Here is a 26,813-nt window from a genome sequence, read left to right on the forward strand (position 1 = left end):
TTTATCCATCACAGTAGAAGAAAAGAAAAAAGGAAATCATTATATTGTCAGCATCACCATCCACAGAGGGGGAACTAAAACCTCCCAACCCTGCCTTGCTCATACCATGCAGCAGCAAGAGGAGACACAAGTGCACTGTGCTGAGGAAAGGTCCTCCCTTAATGGGCCTGATAGAGATAAACGAGCTGGCTAGACAACGGAGCACCGTTGCGTTTCTGTGGGGACCAGATGCTGGTGCGAATCCACGGTCCCTGGGGCTGGACGCAGAGTAAAGCTGCACATGGGCCACTCATGTGTCCACGGCCTTAAGTGGCCTTTTAAATTACATCATCCAGGGGGATTATAACTCACTGACCCGCGCATGGGTTCCATGCAATAACGCAAACAAATGAGGGCACAAAATAGTACCAAAAGTAACATTATATGTGAAATTGATTTCTTCATTTTAGTTTTTATATTGGACTGTGCTTCAGAGCTCTGGGGAGTCAGTGGGAGCCGATGATATGGAGCATCTGTGCAAACATAACCCAAAAAACAACCAGCCATGCCAATTTCCACTCACCATATGCCAAAGTTGTGAGAACACATAAAACCAGTAAGGGAACCGAAGTGTGGCGGTACTCCATTATCCACTCAGATGTGTCATAGGTAGCTACGGTGGGTCCCGGACTGGCTGTCCAGCAGCGGTGATGCTGATATATCCAAAAAGACGCGCGGAGGACTCCCAGGCTATGGGATGGATACGGCATCAAGCTCCACGCGCAGCATCTCTGCGCGGTACAAAGAAACCGCAGCTTCGAGCCGGGGAACTTGTTTGGACCGCTGCAAAAAGTGGGCGGATGGTCCGTGGAAAGTAAGCCGCGGGTGATGAGAGGAGAGGCGGCTGTGAATGGCAGGCAGCGCTCGCTCGGTGGGTCAGTCTGTCGGTCGGTCCACGTTCCCCTCCAGTCCTGTCCCCACGCTAACGTCACTCAGGAGAAACACACACGAGCAGCCCCGCTGAGTGGGACGGTCTGCAGGTGCGCGAGGTGCTGGCGCCGAGAGAAGCACTGTGAACTTGAAACTGTGAAACACGAAGCTCCACTTCTTCTTATTCTTCTTCTTCCCGTGCGTGGCCGCTCCACGCCTCCGCTCCACTCCTCCTGCTCCGCTACTAGGAATGAACTCCTCCGGCCTCATCCAACACGGCGCGCTCCAGGAGCCCGAAAGCACTGTAGTGAAGACGCATGGAGCAGGAGAGATGGTTTCCGGTATCGCTTTCAAAATAAGACTAAAATGTAATAACGCGTTGTCATGCGTTAACAACTTCGTACTATTTACATAAACACAACTAAATCCATGGTAAATAATGAAAACACGATCGTTCGAATCCCAATCCCCAATGTTTTTTATTCCAGTCATTATTTATTTTCAGAAAACCGACACTAATTCGGAATGTGAACGTTTTTTATAGTCGCAATGATTCCAATTGTGTGGTTCTACATGTGCTCATGTGATATTATTCCAATTGTGACTTCATGTAATGGTGTCCTCCTGTGATTTAAAGGCACACTTTTGGTTTCATTCTGTGCAGCTTCACGACCACAACACCAAAGTCTTAAAGGGCCAGATTACTAGAAACGCCAAAACTGGTCCAGCATCCCATAACGTAACAAACGCATTAACGTAAAACATGCCAAAAACAAAATACGATATATATCTCCCTTCATTCTGGAAGCCTTACGATGCATACTGATCAAATGCTGTTGCAAACCACAAGACCTACTTGTATGTTGCGGTAGGATATAATTGACTTCTTTATTTCAAATTGGCCACATGTTTACAGCCCCCTTATGGTTAACTTGGGTGAATGCCATCTTGGTCATAATGGATTTTGTGTTTACTTTTCTTAGATGCTTTAAAATGGTTCAATTACATTGAAGAGAAAGACAACTATAACCACCATCAAAGGCTACAGCAGCATCTTGCACATTTGAATAATTTGGAGCAAAAATAATAATTCTATGCTTTCACAAAATAACAGAGAAACCTATTTGGTTTTCCGGGAAATGTTCCCACGGTCCTTTTTTAAAATTCTGCTTGGATTAAATCTGTTTAGGAACAGCCTTATGGAGTTGAAGTCACACTATCCAATGTGGTGCAAATGTCAACATTTATCACAGAGCTGTTATCTGTGCAGAGGCATAAGTTATGTTGGCAGCAATATGAATCCAAATGCAAATTCCTACTTACACTTGAAAGACCTTTGACCATGCCAACTGTGGTGCTATGTTTACACATCAGCCAACGAAAATCACTCAGGCACCGGGAGACACAAACAAACCCCACACACCATTGCGAAATGTCAGTATTTATCGCAGCCCAGGCTTTGCCTGAACTTAATGGAAAGCGAAAAACAATATTACATGTGCCAGGAGATAGAGCAAACTGCAGCCAATGAGACTTGACATATAGAGGGCCACGCTTCTGCCACGAAGCCATACAGAGTGATTGGGTAGAGTGCTGTTAAGCTGAATAAATATTAGGGGTCAGACAGACCTAGTAAACAGCTCTTGACATTTATAGAAATGCATTGGATGGTGGTCTGCATCAAGGGGCGCATACTGAGCTGAGATTTGGCACATTCGGTCTCACACAGCTCCTGACATTGGGGGGAAAAAGGAATGATTCCACATCACTAAAGCCTCAAAGCCTGTTGTAGAAAGCAGAATATAAACACCATTTTGGGGCTCACAAGGAACCGTGCAGGGTTTAAAGACCCCTGATATTTCTCTCATGTTTTATGCATATACATGTTTAATTTAATTGTAGAAACTGATTAATTGAGCATCGCTCTGTGATTGAATAAAACATGAAGAGGCCCTCCACTAACTGCATTTCCGTTCGCCTGTGACTGATGCTGCTACCACGGTGTCTTCGTCAAACGTTTGGTGAAGCTGTCAGTGGAATCAAGCACTCCATGAATTTAGACTAATTATCCACATTAGGTGCTGAATTACAGCGACAGCCCATCAGACGGGTTTGGTGTAACACTGCACACTTGCAGCTGAGCCATAGATCATAGAATTATGCTTTCTCCACACATAAAGGCTTGGTTTCAAAAGGGGATTTTTTTTGCGATTCATTTGAATGCATTGCAAAGGCCTTCAGCTTTCAGGAAATGCAGAATTACAGCATTTCCTGGCAGCGCTATGAAAAGACAACCTCCTCTTTGATCTATGGAGTCTAATTAGTCTGAAAGGCTTGGGCGGTCAGTGACTTTTCATTTTACTTAGCTCATCTTTTACACAGCAAGGTTTGAAGTAAAATGCTAGAATTTACAAACAGTAAATCGTAGGAGTTGGAAGATCAATCCTAGTGTTCTTTGCTCAACACAGTGGGTGAATAAACTAATGACCATAATGGAATTGAGACCATGATGTATGCCTGACCTCTTTGTTTTAGCACTGTGCTGCCACTACAAGTGATTGCATTATTCCACGCCGTGAACAGTTGATTAAATGCTTCTATGGAATTCAAGAACAATATCCAGAGTCCACGTTTTCCTCACGAATCAAATTTAGTAGCCAAGGAGCCAAAGGCCGTCATCATATTTTTTTGCAAACAGAAGAGACAGACAAGAGGGTGGAGCTTACTAAAAATAAATGTTGACTGAAACAATGTACAAGCAACTAAAAAGGTTTCCAAAAAGTTACGTTGCTATGAAGAAGCCTAAAGCCGATATGGAAACCCTTTCTACCCCTTCATTAATCTAGTTTATCGTAGGATCTACAGTGATGGCAGCTCTGGCTGTGAGAATTCAAGAGGTCATTTTGCTGGCTTACAATTAGAACTCATAAAGTTGAGTCGGGGGAATAAAAGTCCCCCTGTTATGTCTGCGACCACGGCTGTTGATGACAAAGATTATCTGTCTGTGAATTTGATGGACTAAATGGGCACGATAAACTTGGCAAATACTGCCTTTTAGTTGCACAAGCCTTGCACTCTTATTTTCACCTGAAGCCCATCTGTGTTCAACAGTGAATGTTCATCTTTAAGGTACCTTTGCAATCTCTACTTGGCAGACTGTGATGGAGCGCTTATACCGAGGTTATAACCGCTGCACCACCGCGGCTTGAGGCAGAAAATAACAAGATAGCATCAACAGCATATACTGTGCATTGAGCATAACATACGCGTCCCTATATCTGATGATGCAGCAGGGCATAGATAATAATTCATTAGGAATGCTGCTTATAATCTTGGTCGGCTGACCCATTACTGTTATCATATATATTTATATATGATAACAGTAATAGGTAAATATACTATAAAACATGACCACTGTTACTTAGGAAGGCCATTGAATGCATATCAGCAGTATCTACTCCCCCACCCCAGCCATCATTAATAGTAATGAGACCCCCATATGTCTGCACCTTTTTTTGACCCATAGCTAGTAATAGGAAGACAGGCCCTCTAAGAGGCTCCAGTGAATGGATTCTATTATAGATTAATTGATTAAGCGGGTGGCGCTCCGTGATGACAATATATCTCTTTATTGATCTGCCTTTCAATGGGATTGGCTGTTACCCATCCTCCCTGAGGGATGAAGAGAGGAGAAGAGGCGGGGGGTAGAAAATAAGAGCGAGAGGGGCCACAGAGAAGGTAAAGCAGGTCTTTTTAAGGAGTAACTCATTTCCTGTTTCTCTCGCTGGCTTCCCTCAGTTTGGACACAGTCCCACAATATGAAATATGAACAATCCGACAGGCTGCATTCAGGCTGCAGTTCTCTTTTGCATAAAATCTCCTTTCTCCCCATGTTTCCTCACACTCTCTCCTCTGGTCTAATTATATAAGGATCTACCTCTCCACCCCCCCCCCCCCCCCCCTTCCTAACCGGGAACTCTTTGTCTTTTCCTTTGCTCCATAATGAGGGGCCCTCTATTCATTTCGGGGCTCTGAAGCGAGACTCCCCCTCTGTCCCCTTGCACACGTCAACTCTACCTCCACCGCGCTTTCTGCAAATCTGCAAAATTGATACGAATGTATGAAGACCTAGTGGGTAGGCTGCCATGATGAGGAGGGCAGATTAGAGTGTCAAAGGCAACATTAACCCCTTGTCTATCTTCCAGGATTTTAACTATTCAAGTGGTTTCATACACTGATTGTATTTTGTAATGAGCGGCAATTACATTTGGCAGGCATACCGTAAGCTCCATGGATTTCTCTCGCTCTGAAGACAGCAGTTGAGTGGGTTGCCAATAATGGAAATGGAAGGGGGCTGAATTGGGTGAGGAAAATGGTTATTTTTAATGTCTTGCCACGATATAACATTTTATGACTTGGCTGACTTTTTACTTCGCTGCAAAATTCATTGGTCCTTACAGCAATGGTGTCACTCTACAATCTGACATAATAGTTTATTTGCGTTTCGTTAGTAAGACAGATGGCGTCCGCTGTGCAAGGTTTTTTCCTTTTTAAATGTCTCATCTCTGTGTGTTGATGTCACACTGCCACCACAGAAAAACAGCTCTGATGAGGAGAGAAATTCTCCTCACTCAACAAACAACTGCATTGTTTGTTACCCTTAAAAGACTCATTATGTTGTCTCGTTTTCACTTTGTTGTGTTTTCATGTGCCTTTTGGTAAGAATTTTACCATCAAATTGTTGCTTCCTCAAGCCATTCCAGAAACATATCTTCACATATTCTGACAGAGGTTTCTGCATAATGCCTTAGATGGTGGTTGGCAAGCTCTCAAGCGTAGAGGAGGACCGGTTTGGAAACTAAGCAATGTACCGCTGTCGCTGTGTTTCAATCCGAAAGTCACAAAATAACACAGCAAACCAACTGATGGAGAAAGCATTGGAGTAGAAATAAAGTACAGCTTCCATGTGCTCCGTCCACGAAAGTCCTTATGACAAGGAACAAAAGCTGCAATGTGGCTCTTTTCAGAGCCACCAGACTGGCAGAAGACAGGAATCTGCACATGGCTCCACTTTAAATAATCAGGGCTAACCTTTTCAGTTTCATCATTTCAAACTTAGACTTGACTCAGCTATGGTGATCAGGTATCAAATTAACAGTGAGCCTGCTGATATTTGGTATTTGAAAACCTCCAATGGGCCCGTCTTCTATAACAACCTATTTTCATGTTTACCTCACTAAGGACAAGTCCTCGAAAGAAAAACAAATGTCACTCTCGTATTGTAAACCAAGCAGTGCATGTTAGTGCAGTAACAGTAATCCCGCGTCTAATACAGCAGCCCTCTAACAAATAACATATTTGTAAAGGTCAGGTTTTGTTGGAACTATGATACCGAGGCGTTTAATCAACTCAGTTTTTTTAGAGCTACAGGTCTAAATTGTCTCTGTCTCATCCTTGGAGAATATAGTCTTTTTCACTAAGGCAGTATTTGGGGAATGGCTCTAGGATTGCAAGCACGTCATGTTATTGTGTCCTGCCCCTCTGGCAGAAATAGCCTTCTTCTCAGGCTCCAAGTGGTGTCAGGACAGAGGGTCAGAGTACCCCACCGGCTGCCACGCCGCGCTGCTCTGTAATTTAGCTTCCTCTGCTTCCCCGCCCCGCAGAGTTCCCATACGTTCCTTTCCTCAAAGATGAAATGACTCTTCCAATTCTCCCAGTCTGCTCTGGGGAGGAGGGGCGGCGGCGGTAATTACGTCTCACACAAACACACACACACACACACACACACACTCACACTCTCGCTGACAAAGCTGCCGGGGAACCAGAACAAAATTGTTTCTCCCCTCTCTCTCACCTGGCATTAAGAGGCAGCCCTGGCCTTTCACAGAGGCTAATACAGTGTGTGACAGGAGCCATTCAAGCCTAGCGGTTAGTTGGCCTCCCTGAGATGCCTTATTTTCTGTAAGAATAATGCTAACCGCAAGAGTGGAAAGAGTTAACACATTCTCCAACTGATGAAGACATTATGATCATTCTGTTTGCATCTGGAGCCGACTTTCTCAGCATGTGATGGGATATGAAATCAAAAGAAAAGGAGAGCATCTGTGAGATTGGAAGAGAGATTGCAGAACAATATTTCATACCCGTTTCCTCATATCTACTTCCATCCATCCATCCATCCATTGTCAAACCGCTTATCCTGCACACAGGGTCGCGGGGGGGCTGGAGTCCATCCCAGCCAACTTCGGGCGATAGACAGGGTACAACCTGGATTGGTCGCCAGCCAATCGCAGGGCAACACAGAGACATACAACCATTCACACTCACATTCACATTCACACATCTACGGGCAATTTAGAGTCCCCAATCAACCTGATCCCCAGAGCATGTCTTTGGACTGTGGGAGGAAGCCGGAGAACCCGGAGAGAACCCACGCAGACACGGGGAGAACATGCAGACTCCACACAGAAAGGCCACTGGGCGGAATCGAACCCAGGACCTTCTTGCTGTGAGGCGACAGTGCTAACCACCACGCCACCGTGCCGCTCATATCTACTTCCAGGGGGCAATTATCACACACACACACACACACACACACACACACACACACACACACACACACACACACACACACACACACATGCCAAACAGACAATGCCATGTTTTCCACCATTGCAAACTGAAAACGCTAGAGGCTTTTGTCTCCTACATGAATTCGACCCCATCTCATCACCTGCACATTCTGTTATTACTTTAGCGGCGGTTTTGTGCAAAACAGCCCAGTGTATTTTCCAGGATAGAGCTGCTGTCTTGCAAATAATGACAGGGAAATTAACAGCATCATGAATGTACACAACAAACTCTTTTGTAGTACTGAAAATCGATCTAATAAATAAAAATAACACATTTTAATTGGAGGTGGCAGTAAATGGAGAAATACTTTCCAGTTTGTTTATACAAATATAACCTTTATATATAATCAGCCACACCTTAAATGGAACAAGAGGAAAGCATTCAGCATAGCATATCTGTTTTTTACTTTTACATTTATTTAAGCCCCCGACTGTTACTGTCATGTCAAATATGATCTTTGTTGATTGGTTCTTGCAGTTTTCCTTGTTTTAAAGTGTGTATGCATTATGCACTGTGAAGGTCAGTAGCACTAGAGCTTGAGCTTTTGTACGTTTCTCTCAAATCTGCCAAGTACTTCCACTTAGATGCATTAAGAAAATCTGACAAATGAAATAGAAATTGGCCCTAATTTTCTCATTACAGTCTAATTCCATGACTTTATTCTGTGTGTTGATAGAAAGATAGAAGATTGATAGAACCCTCTGTTCCAGCCCACTCCAGCATGTGGTCCATTTTCACTAGTGAAATTAAATCACTAGTGCAAATGGACCACAACAATCAACAGAAAAAACAACAGAAAACAACAATCCGACCAGGCACTCCTCATCTACCAGTTTACCGGAAAAGATCCTGCCGTCAGTATGGCTAATAATGGATGAATAATGTGTTAAAGTGCTCTGTGCTTTGATGAATAACAGAAGAGGTAAAGTCCATTTAACTTTTATTTAAGATGTGTCTAGCCCTCATTCAAATGCCTGCCTAATATTACCTGAAATGAATGTTAAATATCATATTTAATCTGATATTTTTCAAACAGATTAGCATCTGTGTGAATGTAAGCTGTTCGCCTGTTACACGGGGTATTGGGTGAATTAGGGTGCCAACCTGTGGTTCTGAAAAGTTAAGCCAAAGTGGAAGTGCCTTGAAGCTGCATCAACGTCCACCGGTGGGCGACTCCTATGGTCCTACAGAAGCCTGTGATGACAACGTCCACTTTTTTATATACAGTCTATAGCGTGCCATGATGATAACGATTCTTAGAACGGTTTTGGAAGTAAAACAGGTTTTGGAAGCAATGATAAATGTGTAGAATACACCCTGCGAATAGAAAACATGCATAGGTTGTCTAATGAGAGTTTAACCTTCTGAAGCAATGAAAATCCTTGTCATATCATAATGGATTCAAATAGTTGTTACTTGCTTGCTATCCATATAATATTTGAGTGAGATTGAAGGTGTTGTTTGAGCCTGGGTTCTACTTTACTTTTGAGGATCTCTGTGCCTTCATTAAACAGGAAAACGACATGTTTCTCACAGTTCAGCCTGTAAACGACACACCAATTATGGATAGTCTCGATGAAGATACACTTTAATGAAGAGAGACAACTTCATAACCTTATAGGCTGAAATGCAACCCGTGAAACAGTGGGCATTGTGTGTTTAAAACCAGGCCTATAGAAGCTCCTCTACAGCTCTGGTCTGGATAAGCCTTCAAGGTCCCCCAAGGAGCTTTCTCTTTTTAGATGGAGCTCCATTCCGTGCCTCTCGGCGCTCTCCGACATAACAGCCCTCCCTTGGTCTGCCGTGGAAAGAGTCCAGTCAAAAGAGGCACTGGCTTTACTTCTTCAACCCTCTTCATAAACTGTCAGGGTTAAGCCTCACTACCTCGAAGGGGAAAATGTGAGATGATGGGTCGAAGCCATGTCCAAACACTCGCAGAGGTCGGGGAGAGGGGCGTGAAACATTCCACTGGGCTTAGTTACCTCTAAGAGGGAGAGGGAGGGGGGGAGATACCTGCGGCCAAAGTTACTGTGTCATGTCATTGAGAGTAAGAGAGCTGAGTAAACCCACCTTGACAGCCTCGGTAAACAGTAAGAAAAGTGAGAACATTCTTCAACCATGACTGATTTGGAGCCGTATCAGGTGCTTAGACAGAGCGCTGCAGGGATGATGTATTTTTGTAAGCCAACCAAGAAATTATGCTGGTTGCTTCAACATAAGCCCAATTGGAATCAAATATTTTGTAAGAAATACAAAAGAGATCAGGGGCAAAGAAATGTTGATGATTCTTACAGATTTTGCCCAGTAAAATAAAGAGGAAAAAGCACATTAGGGTACATGGGAGTCACATTAGGGTCGCATGACTTTATGTCACTTCCACTAAACTAAAGGACTAGTGTTCTAGTGAGTTAGTTTAGTCATCTCATTGAGGCTCGTTTAATGAGATGACTAAACTAACTTTATAATGACCAGAGCCCCCCTTTATAATGATCACTTTTGCTAGTCTCCGAACAATTCTAAAATTTCAGCTTGTGTCGACCAAAGACCTTATTTCAGGCATCCAATCAGCAACAAAAATGCATCCAACTTTTCAATGATATGGAATCCACTGAGGTATTTCCAGGTTTTAGGACCTTTTTCTGGCAGCAATCTATCGACCTGAAACTGAAGACACAAAGGTATAAACCTTTAACACACACACAAAAAAAACCACGCACACACACTGTCTTATCCCTTTCATCAATTCCTCACTTCAGCCTTTCCCTCTCCATCAGCCCCACCCCCCATTGTCAGAGATGGCTTTATCCCCGTAAATGCAAGGACATTGCTTGTATGTAGGCTAGGCAGCGCTGCACAAAGACAGCCCTGCCAATGATTTTGGTTTTCTCTTTCCTGGCTGGGTAGAAATCAAAATCCCTTGTTCCCTGAAAATCACTGCTGGATTACCTTTGTCTGCCAGCGCCTGAGCTGTCAGAACTAAATCTAGCCAATCTGGATTAATGACCCGTGTGAGTGTCGCAGAAAAGCAAGAGAGGGACATGTATTTCTGTTTTCATTATAAAACGTACATCTGAGAGTGTGAATCCTAGCCCACCACCTCCTCTCCCTTCATCCCATGCCTCATCATCATCTCTTCCTGCCTTTGTCTCCCACGCTTCCTAATGATGACAGGAATGGCCGGGCTCCCAGAGAGCCAGGTTCCCACTTTAATGTCTCCTTGCCTTACTCCCGGCTCAGGTTTCTCCACAGCCCTGCCCTCTGATTTACAATGTCCCTGGTGGCTGAGGGAGGGAAGAGAGACAAGGCTGGAAGAAGAAAAAGAGGGGGATTCATTGTTCTCCCCCTCTCCCCGCTGTCTCTTTTTGTTTATAGCACCTCCAGCCTGACCGGGGACATGGCATGACCCCAGGGAGAATGTGCAGCACGCTAGTACACTGGTGACGGGGGCTCCCGAGGCAAGACCCAGCAGAGTGATGTTCTCTCTGGTAGATCACAAGACAATGGTCCCCCTGCCCATCACTGTGAGGGAGTCAGCTGGGTTGAAGTTTTGTTGAATGAGAGCTATCACAGGATTGCACCCAAGGTCAGACCAGGAGGGGTGAATAATGGATATATTTGGGAGTAGAAAGGGGAGTGGCAGGTTTGCCGCATTAGAGTGTAACAATGAGTGTTGACACCGTCATCTGACATTGTCACTCAGGGAGCTGCACATGTTTTTTATTGTTCTCCAATATTGCTGATGGAAAACAGCCACCCGAATGCTTCTATAAAGGAGACCGGACAATTTGAAGGACAGAGAAGGGATTACTGTGACTTCTCTTTACCATCTGTTTGTTCCATATGTGTGGCATGTATACTCCTGATCTGTTTTTGCATAACAAATACCACGGTAAAAAATGGGGTTCACAAGGTATACGTAAAGACTGGTTGACATTCCACAAGCTGACAGATAAAGGGAAAATTGCAATCAAATCTGTGCGTACAAGCCAGCGAATCATCTGCTGAAATCGATGCATCCCAGACACAGGGCATGCAAAATATCTGGACGGGATTGGACTGCTATCCTACAGTCAGTGAGAACGCAAAACATGCTTTGAGGGGAAACTGATGCTGGAGTCGCCTGTAGCGGTGTGTGCTGTGTTTTGTATTTGCCACATGGACCATATTTGGTTAACCCATCCACCGAACCATAGGTGGCCCCCTCTCCGCTGACCAGACCGCCGCCTATGATTCTACTGCTCTGGGCCACTTGAGATCAAAGTAGACAGTATCTGGCCCCAACCTGAAATGAGTTTGACACCCCTGGCATAAACGATAAGGGACATGTTGACGCATTGCAGTTTGGACCCATCTACCGACCAACTCTTTTGGCAAAGATTTTTTAGGTAAAGACACATGTCCCAAACAGCTGCTATCAGCAATCAGCAACTCATGTCAAAACACGAGGCCAAAAGACGCTAATTCAGGTAATGACCTACTTGCCGCTGTTAAACAGACTGTGTAATGTGCTGGAAGAGCATGAACACCTGTTTGACTGACTCTTAGAGCAGGTGCGCAGGTCAAACAGCAAAAAAAAGGCTTGAGTCTGTCAGGAAGCAGTTTGTAGAGGTGAACCAGGTGCTACGTGCCACATAGGAAGTAGCTTAGAAAAGCATCCTCAATAAACACAACACCCGATATGAATCAACCCTACAGCTGTTCGGGCCACTGGTGCATTTCTTACAGTCCATTACCTCTTCCTGAGTCCTGTGGCGCTGGTCATGACAGTGTTTACACATTCAGTCTGTGTTTGTGAGGGCAAACAAGGTTCATCAGAGCAGCACAGCAAATTTCCGCTACAGTATTCCAAATAAATATTTAAAGTAATTTTAGGATTCACAGCATAGTTTGGAGAATGTTTAATGTAAAACCGTTCTGTGTTCTAAACACCACTGGTGGTAAAGAGCTTCCAGTAGAAAGGGCATGTATCCATCTATTCATTTAGTTTTTCATCGGTTCTGGTTAACATTTATAAATCAGAACGCATGCTGAGTTTGAAAATCTGCATGCTGCATCCCAGAAAACCCAGGCGGATAGTTTGTAAAATAAATTTAGGGTAAATTTAGAGAGAAGGTATATAAACCAAGATAAGAATTTCGATGACGATGCAAATAAATCTTGCCTCTGGTTTTTAATGATGATGTTTTTTTGTTTTTTAATAATAGAAAACAGTTCCAGCTCAACTTCTACAATAAATCCTTACTTCAGCTTCAATCAACATTTCTCATGTTCTCATCTCAGGGTAAGAAACATTTGGTGTTATCCATGCCGGCTAGGAACACAATAAAATCATAACAATAACACCACAAATGGATGCAGACAAAAATAAAGTATGTTAATATAAAAAAGTTTAATTGGTTCAAGCATTAAGCAAAAGAAAGAGGAGGTTTGACTGACAGCGTGATTCCCATCCTTATTTGTTCCTACGTTTCACCGTGGAATAAAGGATGTAAGGATGGAATAACAGAGCATAACAGCAAGATGAACTTTGATCAAGTAATGAGAGCATTAGTTGCACTGAAGCCAAGTTGAGTGGGTGCAAAGAAGTGCCAATGAAACTTGGACCTGTATTTGCTTCCCTGGACGGTCTTCGCTGATAGGAAATGCATCTCAAGTCACTGTTTTTGCTCTGGAAATGAAAAGGAGCGAAGCAGTGGGACTTTGGAAAGCTGACCCGGTGCAAGTGAAACGTGGATAGATAAGAAAATATTCTGTGAATGAAGCTTGTGTTTTTCAGGTAACTTGTTTTGCAGGTCTGCTGGCTAGACGGGGGAAGGGCTGGAGAGAAAGTGGTTGAATATAACTTAAGAAGTGTGGAAAATGTGGCATCCTTGGGCAGGATGACAGACTAACGTGCATCTGGCTAATCTCTTTGACCTTGGGTCATTCATGAAACCTCAAGTCCACTTAGTCAGTGAATACAAGGCATTAGCTTCCTATTGCTCATCACTCCCTGTTTGATACCAGCAAATAAACTGCCTATTCACACCGGTGGCATTGAAGAACAGCTTTGAAACATTCTGCAGAGCCTTGTATGGCAATTGGAGAGAAGATGGAACCTAATGTGTTGTCTTTTGTAGTTCGGGCAGAAAACTGCATAGTTGTGGTTTTGGTTAAAATACAAAGTATGGTTGTTATGTAACACAGGTTATGTACGTAAATGAAGTATATTGCGTATAGTGAGATGGGTTAACTTAGGTCACCATGAGTCAAAGTTGAGATGTCCTCACATGGGACAGGGACACCGTTTTCTGATACCCATGCACAAGGCGGCCTCATGAGATGGACCCAATTAACTCCAACGTAGACCCATGGTATGAAGAGTGAGAAGGTCGGCTCACCTCGACACTATGGAGCTTTGTTGCATCTTTTAGCTCACACATTACCACTTTGTTTCACTCTCATTGCACTCATCACGCCAGTCCATGCATTTTCTTTCACAACATAGGACAGTAAGACACGTTTAGAGAACACCAGGTGAACAAATTGGAGGATCTAAAGGATCCAGAGAAGAAAATCAATTTAAACCCAGAAGTTTTAATTTCACGTAGGGGCCACTGTTCAAGCCCTGCACCTCCTGAGTGCTTGATTCATCACTTCATAAATGTTTAATCATTGTTATAAGAAAATAATGAATGTCCACAGACCATTACGCTTTATAACTGATAGGTGAGTTAAAAAAAAAGTACAATGATCAAGTAATAATTCTTCTCACCGATCTGAGCGCATATTATGTGACGGTTACGCGTGACCCAACACTGTAAACAAAAAAAGAACAGCTCATATTCTCGGAAAACAAATCAATTTAATATTAAAGAATGTACAACTATGAACAATTATTGTCGTCTCATCTTCAGAATGTGGAAAAAATGGTCAGAAACGTAAACAGGGTTTCCTAAAGCCAATGGCAACATCTTTATATGTCTGGTCCCTCTTTAACCAACAGTTCCAAAACCCAAAGAGGTCCAGTTAACATTAATATGAGGCAATGAAAGCAGAATGTATTCACAATGGAGTAACTGGAACGAGAGAATGACTGTTAAATGGTTATCAAAATGTCAATCAACTAGTTTTTTCATCCCTTATGTCATCCCTAAACGAGTTGGAGAAAAAAGAATTCCCTGGAGTTCTTTGACTTGTTTTAGATATTGCGGGCATGCTCCTTACTTTGAAGGCTTTATAATAGTAATTTCCCCTGTGTCCCAGCCAGGAGGCGGCAAGAATGCAGAATGAGACCGGGATCTCCAAAATGTTTGAATTAACTGGGATACTGGTGTTTATTCATTCATTGGTATTGATTCAAGTCACGCATGTAGTCAAGGCAAAGCCCTTTTTTGAACATAAACACCAACCCATGCAATCATCAACTGCAGCATAACAAGCTAGACTACTTTGCTTCGCACGGGAGATCTGAATCCATGTGTGACGGTCCTCGTAAACCTCACGCATCTTCCGAGTTAATTCCATTAATTGCAGCCTCACCTTCCACGTAGCCTGCAGGCCTGACTGAGTGAGCGCAGTGCTTAACAGCAGCAGCCCAATTATATGAAGCTCGTAAATAACATAAACAATGGAGCACTCCCTTCAGGCATTGCAGTAATCAGCCTAAAGACACCAGGGCACCAAGGCAATAGAACACACACACGCACACACACAAACACAGAGTACGCACGTGAGTCCTGCGATTGAGATAAAAGTGGATAAAACATGATCAAATTAGTGTTGAACACGTGCAAGTCTGTGTGTGACTATTACTGGAGACACGTGAAGGGGATCCAAAAAGTGACCAAAATGTGATTTGGGGTTCTTTGGGTTCTTGTAGCTCTCTGTGACTCGGTCTTCCCGGCTTTGTACATAGCAAATGCTTACTCACAGCTGAGCCAGATGAACGTTGCCTTTTCAAACTGTGTCCACTAGTGAGGCTCTCCAGATAAATTTGGCTGAAGCTTGTCCATACAAATTGAAGTTGTGTTGATTGGCTTTTGTTTTCCAACAATGCTTTTAAGGATTTCTATGAATAAAAAGACACATCTGCACACTCAAATCCACACATTATTTCACAGAGCAAAAGTGGATGTGCCTGTGGCTATGGGGCTCTGTGTAATTGTCAAATTCTGAGGCCTATGGGGAAACAGATGGCCCTGGGCCCTCTGGTTTCACATCAGTGGCATTCACTCCTGACTCATTACTGTAGATACAAGGCTCCCTTGGATTTTCCTTGGCTGCTTAATTCCCTGCACGGCTAGCTTTACATCTGTATATAACTGCCATTACATTTTTATACAATACCTCTGCTGTGACCTTGAGGCAGAATCTGTCCCCAATCAGCTTTAAAAAGGGAAATGTAACAGAAGTGTGGTTTTAATTATTGATGTAGAGAGAGTGGCAGACTTTGTTAGGATGTTACAGCAATAATTAATTCCAAGCTTTATGATTGTGACTACCTAGCTACTTACAGTCAAATACAATGTAAACTGAATTAGTAGAATTCGGTTGCTTGTTTAATTCCTCAACTGAATTCCTTAGAGGCAACATAGTATGTTGACAAGTTCACAAAAGAGCTATCTGACTACATAATGCAGACAGTTTATGATCATGACATTTCAGCTTCACAGCATCATCATTATTCTATAGTTTTTCTGTGAAGCACAAAAGCCTATTGCACTACAAACACAATCAAAAGTATATTGTTTTGTAACAGAATATGTTGCAAAACCAGGCAAAAACTGACAGATGAAGCCAATGTGTCTTGGTTTAAAGCTGCATCCCATTGTATGACCACCGGGGAGATTCCTCTGGTTGTATTGAAGTCTGTGAGAAGGAAAGTTTACTTCATCTCTTGATTTATTCCCTCAGTAAACATTATAAACTTGAGTTTAAGGTCTCAATCTCTAGTTTTAAGTATTCTTCAAAACAGCATTCAGTAAATTATGATACACTTATAGTAAAATAGAACATAAAGCAGGGTATGCTTTAGGGCAGGGGTATGCAATTATCTGCTTGACCAATGGCACCCTAAACAATAAGTGTGCACCAGAATTAATTTGTAAATGTTCCCTCTCATGCTAAATCACCTCTTTCATAGCCATTGGCAGTAATGCTATATATTTTCTCTAGTTTCAGTGTTCTATCTGCCCACCAGCATATTCCAGAATCGTCCTTCCTCACCTCATCATAGTTTCTGCCCTCTTGGCAGATGTGTATTGCTTACAAATAAGAGACAGGCGCTGAAACGGAACCTTTCAGACAGAAGGTGAATACGGTGATCACACAGGCAATGCGAAAAACATGATATTCTTTATTAACATCAAAGCATGTTCACAAGTATGTGAATTTGTTTAGGTGGAAACCCTACGAGTATGAGTCTCAAAAGGAGGTTGATATGTCTCCTTTAATAATGTTACTGTCACGGTGTGGTTTTATTTCCTGTCTTATTTTGTGGTTTTCTGCTTCTTGTCTCCCTGGGTAACTTCACTTCCTGCCTTGTCCTGTCATCGTCTGTGATTGTCTGATTGTTTCCACCTGTGTCCAATCACCTGCACCTCCCTAGTGTATTTAAGCTGTGTGTGTCTCCTGTCTCTTGTCGCGTCATTGTTTGTCTATGGTCCTGGATGTTCCTCGTTCCTGCCTGCCTTTTTTTGCCCCGGTTCCTGTGTGTTTTTGCCCGTTGGCCTTTTGCTTTTTGCCCGTTTTGACTATTAAAGTCCTTTTTGTTTTTGAACTCTTGCATTTGAGTCCTGCCTTCCCCACACACCCCTGACAGTTACAGCTGCCAGGTAAAAAATTTATAAGAAAATGGCATTTCAAATCAAAAAGGTTGTCTACATATGCTTTAGGGTGGGGCCATCTTGTGATCTACAGGTAATCTTCCATGTTTGTTCAGTTCATCTGACTACTAACCATTTCACTGAGGGTTTTTATTTAAATGAAATCCAAAAATACCATATTCACTGTTGAAACCAAATTGTCAGCCAAAATGCCAAACTCAAGCTTCAAAACTATAATCCACAGACCAAACTTATGTGATGCCAGAGTGAAAATGTCCACTGCACTGCAAACACTGACTCAATGTATTGGTGGTAACTGTTATGGACCACCAAAAACGTAGATATTTTGCATGTCAACGACTGGTTTAGACGTGAGGTTGCTATAATCTCGTTTCCTGTTTGCGTAAAGTTGTGATTTAAAAGTAGGATATTTGCAGAGGACACATTTGAGTTAGAATGCATACAGTATCTGTCTAAGCCGTTTCTACACATTACCATTCGACACCCCACTCTGCATGCATGTGCACAGACGGAGACACACAAAAACACGTGCGTTGTCACTCAGGGCTGCGGCCTCCTGTGCTCCCATGAGGAGGATCTATTGATCAGGGATGAATCTCACTAATTGGACCGAACTGAGAAGGGAGGAGAGAGTGAGGCTATGGGGGAGGGAAACGAGAATGGAATGGCAGGAACAAACAGGAGAAGGGAATCCAAAGAGGCAGTTTGATGGCAGATTGGGACATGACAACGCAGATGACAAAACAACAAAGGGAGGCACACACATACTCAGATGTCAGAAGATCATAAAGGAGAGGGTGAAGTATAGCGACACAAATACGTTAAGGTTTATGGATCAAAATTTACTATAGATGATCATATCCAAGAATGTTTTTCTCTAGTTTATGGAAGAGGAGAGAAACAAGGACACAGGGTGGTTGGATTCCAATCAACCTTCAATTCGTTCAATGCTCCAGGGATTCAATTAAAATATTTAATTGTCTTTTCCCCAAACACGCACATATTTCCCTTGGTTTTCCCCCTAAAAGTGTACCTGCACCTCTGACTTGACCGGCTAGAGGTTGAAACATGAATATATATGCCAAGAGCAGGATGTTTTCATTCAAGCACAAGACTTTAATTTATCTCCAATATACGCATTGTTTAGAATAGTTGCACCTGTGCTTCTAAAAAAGGGGGAAAATTAACCTTTAAGTGTCAAAAAAACACAATCTTGAATGATCCCATCCTCTGTGCCTAGTGACATGTTTTCCTCAAATCCTTTTCAGTCGTTGACGATTTGAGGCTTGAAAGCTTTTGATGGATTTAGAATCTGTCCAATCTAAATCGGTTGTTGTAAGTGGAACACACTCTTTCTCTCTCATTTAATTTTGCATAGCCCAAAAATACAATTCATGAATTTGCCTTTGTAGATGTGCAACATCCTCTGTCCCAAAACGTTGACATCGGCACAGGAAAAGTTCTCCAAAAAAAAGAAAATATTTCGATGGGGAAAAAAGGAAGGAAACCTCTCATTGTTGAATTTATCTTATAAAAAATATCAAATTTGCAGTTCCTCAACTATCAGCAGACAAAAATAGGATAAATGTGTCAGTAGTTCTATCAGCTGAGCCAAAACACTACAGGGCTTGAGGGAAAGGGTTGCCAGGTTCCCCATGGCAACCATTTTCAAAGTTTTCCAACAGTTCTCGTGCCTTTAGCAACCACGTTTAAAAAAAAATAATACAGACAACAGAACAGCAAAACTGGCAACACAGTGTGTGAGTGGGCATAAGTAGAATCAAAACATAGTGGTGATCATTTTCTAAAGATGAGATGATGAAAGGGAGAGAGCAAAAGAACAGACACAGTGACCGGCTGGAAGCGTCTGTGGGGGGTATTTGGTGGAAAACTGCTGCAGTACTACTGCTTGTTGTTTGTGCACATTTTCACTATTAAGCTGACATAAAACTACAATACGAATTACTCAAATTATCTCCCATTATGATAACTTACTCTTCAAGCATGATTAATATTAACAACAGCGCTGCATTAGGTCAGGATAGCGGTTAAGGATTGAGATGAACTAAAATGCCTGGAACATCAGAGCAGCATGATTGAGATGGAGGTGGGTGAGTCATTTTACCAAACACCTCTCACAAGGAACACAAAGCAGCTTTTTACTTATGTAAAAGGGAGGAACTCTGGGACGCCCTTCAAAACATGCCACCGTATGGTATAGAAGGAGCATTCGTTTCGAGCTAAGTTGAATCAACAGCAGGGTGGTGTTGGTGTTGGATCTGGCAGCCGAGCCGGATCTGGGTCCGTCTGCATTGGGCTGTTTCTACTGGGGGCCCTGCTGGAGCCTGAGCCGAAGGACTCAGGAGCTACATTTCAACTTAAGTTAGTAAGCAGGGACTTACAGGGAATTATGATTAGCATTATATTTACGCAGTATTTACGCATGAGTGGCGTTACGTGATTTTTTTACATTATAGTACAGTCATAAAAAGTCAAAAATTAAATTTCATATCAGCATCATCATATATCTTCTCTTAAAGCTTCTCCCAGTAGGAACCAGGCTCTCATCAGTGATGTTTGACTGCAGTGGGAATAAAAGACAGACAGTATTATTGATAAAAGTGCGGATTAGTGGTTAAAGAGTTATAATTGAACCCAATAACCTGGGACAATAACATCCACCCGTCTGAAGTGACCTTGAATGAATCCCAACTGGTCAGCCTGTTTTTTATGAATCCACAGCGGCTTTCAGGGCCAGTTAAACAAGCATCCTTTTAATTGTATCGGCCACTGGTTAACCAGGCAGTTACTTCAATTTCCATTGCTAAAAATGAGCTTCCAAAACACACACTTTACATTCTAGCACTCAGCCAGCTTTCCTAAACGTCCTTGAGGCCTTCAACCAAAATCCTCAGCCTGGATAGTTCTTAAATGAAACCACATCCTACAAAAGGATTCTTTATGCAAGCAACATGAAAGGCTTTTTCTGTTTTTGAAATTCAAAAATCTTGTGATCCCATTTGGCAACACTCTCGGCCCGCAGCATACTCGGTTCATGCTCTCATATGCATCAACAAGGGATCGGGCCCTCTCATTTCAGTTTCTGTCACCAAAGAATATACAACGAATAACAAAGAAAAGTTAATTGACAAGATCTGCCAAATTAAACATCCAACAAACAAAAAAGTAGCTACAGGAGGGCGGGGGGGGGCATAGATGTCATGCTTGTGGAGGCGGCACCGACGTTGAGCTCATCAAGCGACCCTTTTCAACTCACTCACTCCAAACCTAAAACTCTCCGCAGTACGAGGAGTATCAGAGAGCTGTGTCACAAAGCTCTTCTTCCCCTTCACCGTCTCTAAAATGATATGGAAACATTGCCTGAAGTGGTTTCTGAATGTTGCATACTAGTGCGGGGAAAATGTGTTAATTACGTGTAGTGAGTGGAAATGAGATTTTGAGTATCATTTGTGTGGGACGGTGGAAAACTGAAGAGCTCCAGTGGTGTGGAAAGCCAAGGATGTGATTTTTAGGCCACCCATCTGAGCTCGGAGCTTTAATTGCTCTGCTGCTGTCTTCAAATGACTCACTTTGACAAAATAAACTCAATCTGCACTTCAATTACTGCATGAAACATATTTACGCAATTCAGCCATGCACAGCAGTGCGGCACTCCAGACAGCGTATTCAGAGACGCCAATTGGGGAAGTCCTTGATTATTTTATCAAGTCAAAACACAATTTTCATGCGCCAATTGCAATGTAGCGCAAACAGAGATGTCTTCTGTGTTTTGATTGAAAGGAACGTTGAGTTTGGATAAAACATGAAATGTGTGTTATGAAAGCTTGTGAGCAAAAGGTGCAGTGTCACATTTTACATTGAGAGTTGTTTCTGTTTTCAGACCTTTAGTAGAAACCCTTACGATGCTTTGACCACATGCGAGGACACCGTCCGTCCCCTCGCATCAACCCCTTCGTTGGTGGCTGTTATTATTGTTGTGTGTTTACATCTCAGCTACATAACAAGATATGATGGTTTAACAATGTTTGTCAGAAAAGTCTACCGGTGTGTTTGTATTGTGGGGTCTGGAAACACGACAGCCAGATCTGTAATACGCATACATGCAACAGAGAGGAGACGGAAGAAAGACGGCTCATTCCTCCGCTACTTGCCTCATCAGCTGTTTGCTTGATTCAGAGCGATATTTAGAGTAACCCTGGTTTAACAGTGACCTCCATGTTGGCTAATGATGTCGGAGTCTTACAGTCCGATTTGGAAGATTGGAGTTGTTTCTGCTTTACTCTAAAGTATAGTGTTGGTACCACAATCAATACTTTGATCCACTAAAAAGGCGCAAAACAAAAATGTAAGCCTTTGTGACTCAAAGCCACCAAAAAGCCCATTACAATGTGGAGAAATGGGACACACCAGATGGACACAGTACACAGCATGTCGGCAGTGAGAAAATGTTGTTTTCTCTTCCAACTGTTGTCATCTTCAATGACTTTTTGTAAGACTTAAATCAAACATGCTGTCTAGCGTGATAGCAATGTTTTGCCTGCTTGTCAACCAATCCTGTCTGCTGCCGTGGTACGGCACGGTTCACAGCCGGCAGCGTGAGGCAGCGCGAGGCAGCGGGACACCGGGCCGCGCTACCTTCCTCCGGTTATCTCTCTGAGCGCACACAGGTAGCCAAGATGAGAGGCACATGGACATAGACCTGCGTGAAGAACAGCCACTTGTGTGCGCAGACACTCTCGGCTGAGTCGTTATGAACCCTGGGATACGTTACTGTATGCGTTACTGTGTGTCAGTGTGTGTGTGCGTGTGTGTGCAGCAGACAGAACTACCTCGGGAACTGTCCTGCCTCCAGCCTTCATGCAACATTGATTGCTGCTATTGATTGTGTCTGTCCTTCAGCACGAGCGAGAGACGGCTCCCATAAAACACACAGAAAGCCTCCCTTCCACACACACACACACACACACACAGCTCATAACAGAACATCCTCATGTGTCAGCCTTGTCACAGGCACACAGGAACAAATAAATGAATGCAAAGCTCTTGTTTGTCTGCCAAGCCAAACCTGTCTCCCTGCATGCGTCCCCTTCCCTTCCCTCCATTCCCCCAGGTAACAATGTGCACCGAGGTCACGCGACAAAGAGTCATGGCTTCCCCCGGTTGAATTTGTGTGAGGACAAGGTGGAAATCTCTTCAGTTTCAATTGCCTCAGCTCGTCAAGCTGCTTGGCTGTTGATGAAAAGCGAGCAGATGACCTTGTGGGTCAGCGGCCAAGGGAGAAGGCATTAATGCATTCATTCTTCTGCTTTCCTCTGTCTGTCTGTCCCTCCTGTGGGAGGAATACCGACTGCGTATGGTGACTCTGTACCAAAACTGTCCGATAAATGGATTTCAACATTTTTATTTGTATTCTTGCTTTAGGATGACGTTTAGAAACAAACGAGTTTTCTCTTCTTTTGAATTATGCCGCAGCATCCTTGAGCTCCCACATGACACCGATAAGATATCAACAGCAGCATACGCCAATGAAAGTGAAAAGTTGATATAACGTCTACATTAATAAAAGCAACCACATAGCTAATTGATTCCAGCTGTGACGACCCCCCACCTTCCTGAAGGCGGATTACTGACTGGAGAGGGTCGTTGACTTGACTGAGCTCAGCTGGTCCTCTGGGTAATGAAGCTGGTCCACATGCTGCTTACCTGCTTCTTTCTACAACTGGCATCCCAACTAAATCACCTCTTTTTAGTTTTACCGCGCCACACACACACACACACTCTGCTTCAACCGCTGACTTTGCTGAGCTTTACACTCCAATGTTTGATAGCCTTGATATAATAAATGATTGTTTTTTAAAAGTAAAACCTTATATGCACTCTCTACCTGCCGCATTTCCTGAGCCAGTGTGTGACACCGTATTTAAAGAAGAAGTTTTGAGAATTGTTTTTAGATCCTAAAACATCGGTTTATAAAGCTTTGCTGCAATTTAGCTGAGACATTTCTCTTTAACATGCCAAAAGACAAAAGTACCCATTTTATTTACTTCAAGTTTGGTTGAAATCTACTTTTTTATTTTGTGGAGTTGTTTGTTTCAAATGAAAGAAATTGAAAACATTCTGTCATATGCATTGAACGTATTGTACATTGTTCATTCTGTACACATGACTCTTAATGACATGTATTGGAAAGTCTGTCCTTCCTGGGAGAGGGACCCTCCTCTGCTGTTTTCTCCCCTTTTTCAAACGTTTTTTTCCTGTGCAGTTTTGAGGGTTTTGGGACAGAGGATGTCATATGTGTACAGTCTGTGAAGCCCTCTAAGGGAAATTTATAATTTGTGATGAAAAATTGGATTAGAAAAATTTGATATGGCCCGGCTCTATTCTGTGGATTGTGTTCCGGTATCTGTTCACATGTAGACAGAATCTATTTTCATCGTAATTATTCAACCAAAATAGAAATGTGCATGATGAAAGGATCACACATCACACTCACTAAATATGCACATGTATTCAACATGTGCAGAAAAAATCACCTGCTTAACAGAAAGAGCAGCACTAAAAGTTATCTTATTTTATAAGAGCAGATTTTACTGCATGATATATGCAAATCCTTTTTTTCTTGTCATTATGCAGATGCATCAAAGATGGGCACAAAGCTGCCATATGTGAGACTGCGCGCCAATACATTTATGTTATTCAATTAACAAAAACAGGTTGTAATTATTATTACAGTATTTAATTGAAAATAAACCCAAAGCCATGCCAAATTACTAGCCTCCCCCTCCTCAGGGGAGGGGGAGGCTAGGGTAACATGCCAGCGGCATGTCAAGAAATGACCATTGGGAATGAATTAGATCTAGCTGCAAACCGGTTTGAAATTAGCATATCCAGATGTAGCCGCCTTGATTGGATTTCATTGCCTTAATTGGATTTCATGCGTAGTATGCGGCAATAGCCATAAAACCAGAAGTCTGGACTGCACAGCGCCTGCTGTGGTTCGCCACAACAGCTCTGGGATGACACTAAGCCAATACGAGCAGGGAATGTTAATGACCTGAACAGTTGCCACACGAGGCCCGTCGGTACGCTCTCCAATTAGGCATCGTAGCAAGTGTGTGGAATAGTGATTTCTTTATTTGGATACCAGGGAACTGGTGGCAGATTGGAAACTTTAAGTGGCGGGTCTGTGTGTGTTCTTTTCTCATTCATGAAACATTTCATTCAGCTGATTCACAGCCTGCTTGGTGACTCGTACCTTTGTTTTGCACCCTTCTTCAGGCTGTAGCTCTCACATGGCGATCAGAGTCAGAATGCATGTATAGGTCAAAACGATGATTGTTTGCAATAACGCACTGACACATGCGGTGCTGTCAGAATGGAAATGAGGGTTGAAGTAGACACTGCCTAGAGAACTGTGGTACTTGCAACCCCAACCTGAATCATCCCCTGTTGATGTGTTTGACTCTAAATGCACCATCACTTACTAAATTAACTTCATGCTGTATTGAAGAAGACTCTAGATATTAGATACTGCTTAGATACTCTAGATACTAGATATTGCCCCAATAAACTCATGTTTACAATATTTACTGAGGGGAAAAAAATCAACAGAGAAGTAAAGTAATTTTCTAATAGACTTGCTTGTGGCCATAGGAGAGAATGTAGCTTTAAGACATGAAGCTTTGGATTCCCTTGTCCCCATTGCTGAAGGGTAAACCCTCTCCTTCCCCCTCAGGTAGTCCCTGTTAGCTCTATCAGCGCTGTTGCGGTTGTTTGCATTGACAGAGCTATAAGCACCATTAGCTTAAGCCGCAGGCTCACCTGTCATACGGATGCGAGCCGACAAACAGAATTCAATTGAATTCAAACGTTGCACCTTATAAATCCGGACAAAGCAAGATCCACATGCATTTTAAAACAATCAATTATGAATAAAAAAAGAAAGATAGGTATCCTGAGGGATCTCTTACCTATCTCTTTTTAAGGGATCATATTGGAACATGTTTTGATCCTAACAATATACATTTCTTTGAAAGTAACAATAATAAAGGGATTTTCTCTCTCTCACAGCAGAGCCTCACATACACCGTTCTTCACTTCAAGGCCCAGCAGGGAGCTTTTCATTTGCTTCTCCCCCGACAGCGACTAAAAGCCAGTGGTCATTTGCCTGTGGAGCCCCTCTCCAGCCACTACCATGTTAATACCTGCAAAATGCTCTTTGTTAGCAGAGGGGAACACCAGACAGCGTGCAGCAGAGGTCTTCTTTAAACCCACTACAAAAATACAGAATACATTTGTTTGGGAAAAAACAACTGTGAGGTTGACCCAGAGAGCGCTGCTGCCTATTCCAGATGATTTCCTCCACTTTCACCTGACTCAGCCCAGACGCTTGCTGATGGAGATTCTAACCCCTGCTAGCTTCATTAGCCCTCTCCAGCCGTGTTTGTGACATTTTGCACTTCATTCAATCCCCCCAGCATCCCTCTGAACCAGCGTCGCCGGCAGCACTTCAAACACACAAACAGTAATTGAGTCCAATCTAAAAAACCCTTCTGAGGCGTAATGGAGGCCTTCTTTCAGCACAGGCATCAATAAAATTGCTGCGTGTGTCTCTGTCATGTACATTTTTCTTTACTTTTTCTCCTCCCACACGTTTCCAACCGCCAATATGGCCGCTGTGAACAAAGAGATGGTCTTCCATTAGTGTAATTGGGCAATTTAGCCGCTGCTGAAGCATCAGGGAAGCTTATACGAGTGTTTTTTCATGAATAACAAATTAGCCGTTTCCTGACTGCAGGTCCAACAAGTAGATCTGACTGTTGCAGGAAGATAATAGCACTCATCAACAATTTCATTTGAATAGAAACGTGCTGTTTACCTTTGCCACAATGTGCATAGTTGAGTGATCATGTAGCATGTGTACTGTACATTGTGTCTGCCTTTGTGACAACATATGGAGTACCCTTTTCTTTTCACAGAATTTCCTAATTTTTAAGTATTATTTTTCTTTATGTAAATGAAAAAAAAGTCCGAAACACCTACGAGAGACAGAAAATGTGCTTGTTGCGTTCCTTCAATAATTCCCATTCATCACAACATTATTACACCTAAGTTATTTGTTCTTCTCTCCGTTCTTAATTTAAGTTGTCAACATTGAAGAACATATATTTTAAGACTGATGTGCACATTTTGGTTGTTTGCGAATATGAAGTAATGTAAGAAATAGATAAAATGAAAGACATTTAGGAACCCCATAAACTTTAAAGACCCAAAGCTCAACCATATATGATAAATATAACACATCTCAAGGGACAATAATAAGGGTGGAAAATGTTTGAACCCATTTATTTTGCTTCAGTCTGCTTTTGGTGAACTTGTGTTCACCTGTGTGTGTATGTCTGCAGAGCCAGCTGCTGAGCAGCC

The 26,813-nt window shown here is 42.7% G+C and overlaps 1 protein-coding gene across 6 annotated transcripts in view; it reads right to left on the bottom strand.

The window, feature by feature from the left end:
* Positions 1-26,813, bottom strand: part of robo3 (roundabout, axon guidance receptor, homolog 3 (Drosophila)) — a 125,478-nt gene that overhangs the window by 68,828 nt on the left and 29,837 nt on the right. For 4 of the 6 annotated variants that reach the window (XM_078106481.1, XM_078106480.1, XM_078106479.1 and 1 more), the window contains exon 1: positions 563-1,249. The exons of the other annotated variants lie outside the window; for them this stretch is intronic. In XM_078106481.1, coding sequence (XP_077962607.1) covers positions 563-749 — 187 coding nt within the window. In that variant the 5' untranslated portion in view covers positions 750-1,249. Of the gene's footprint in view, positions 1-562; positions 1,250-26,813 lie in introns of those variants that run through there. 6 annotated transcript variants of the gene reach the window in all.

This window comes from Gasterosteus aculeatus, chromosome 7 (genome assembly GCF_964276395.1).
Source record: "Gasterosteus aculeatus chromosome 7, fGasAcu3.hap1.1, whole genome shotgun sequence".
Lineage (NCBI taxonomy): Eukaryota > Metazoa > Chordata > Actinopteri > Perciformes > Gasterosteidae > Gasterosteus > Gasterosteus aculeatus.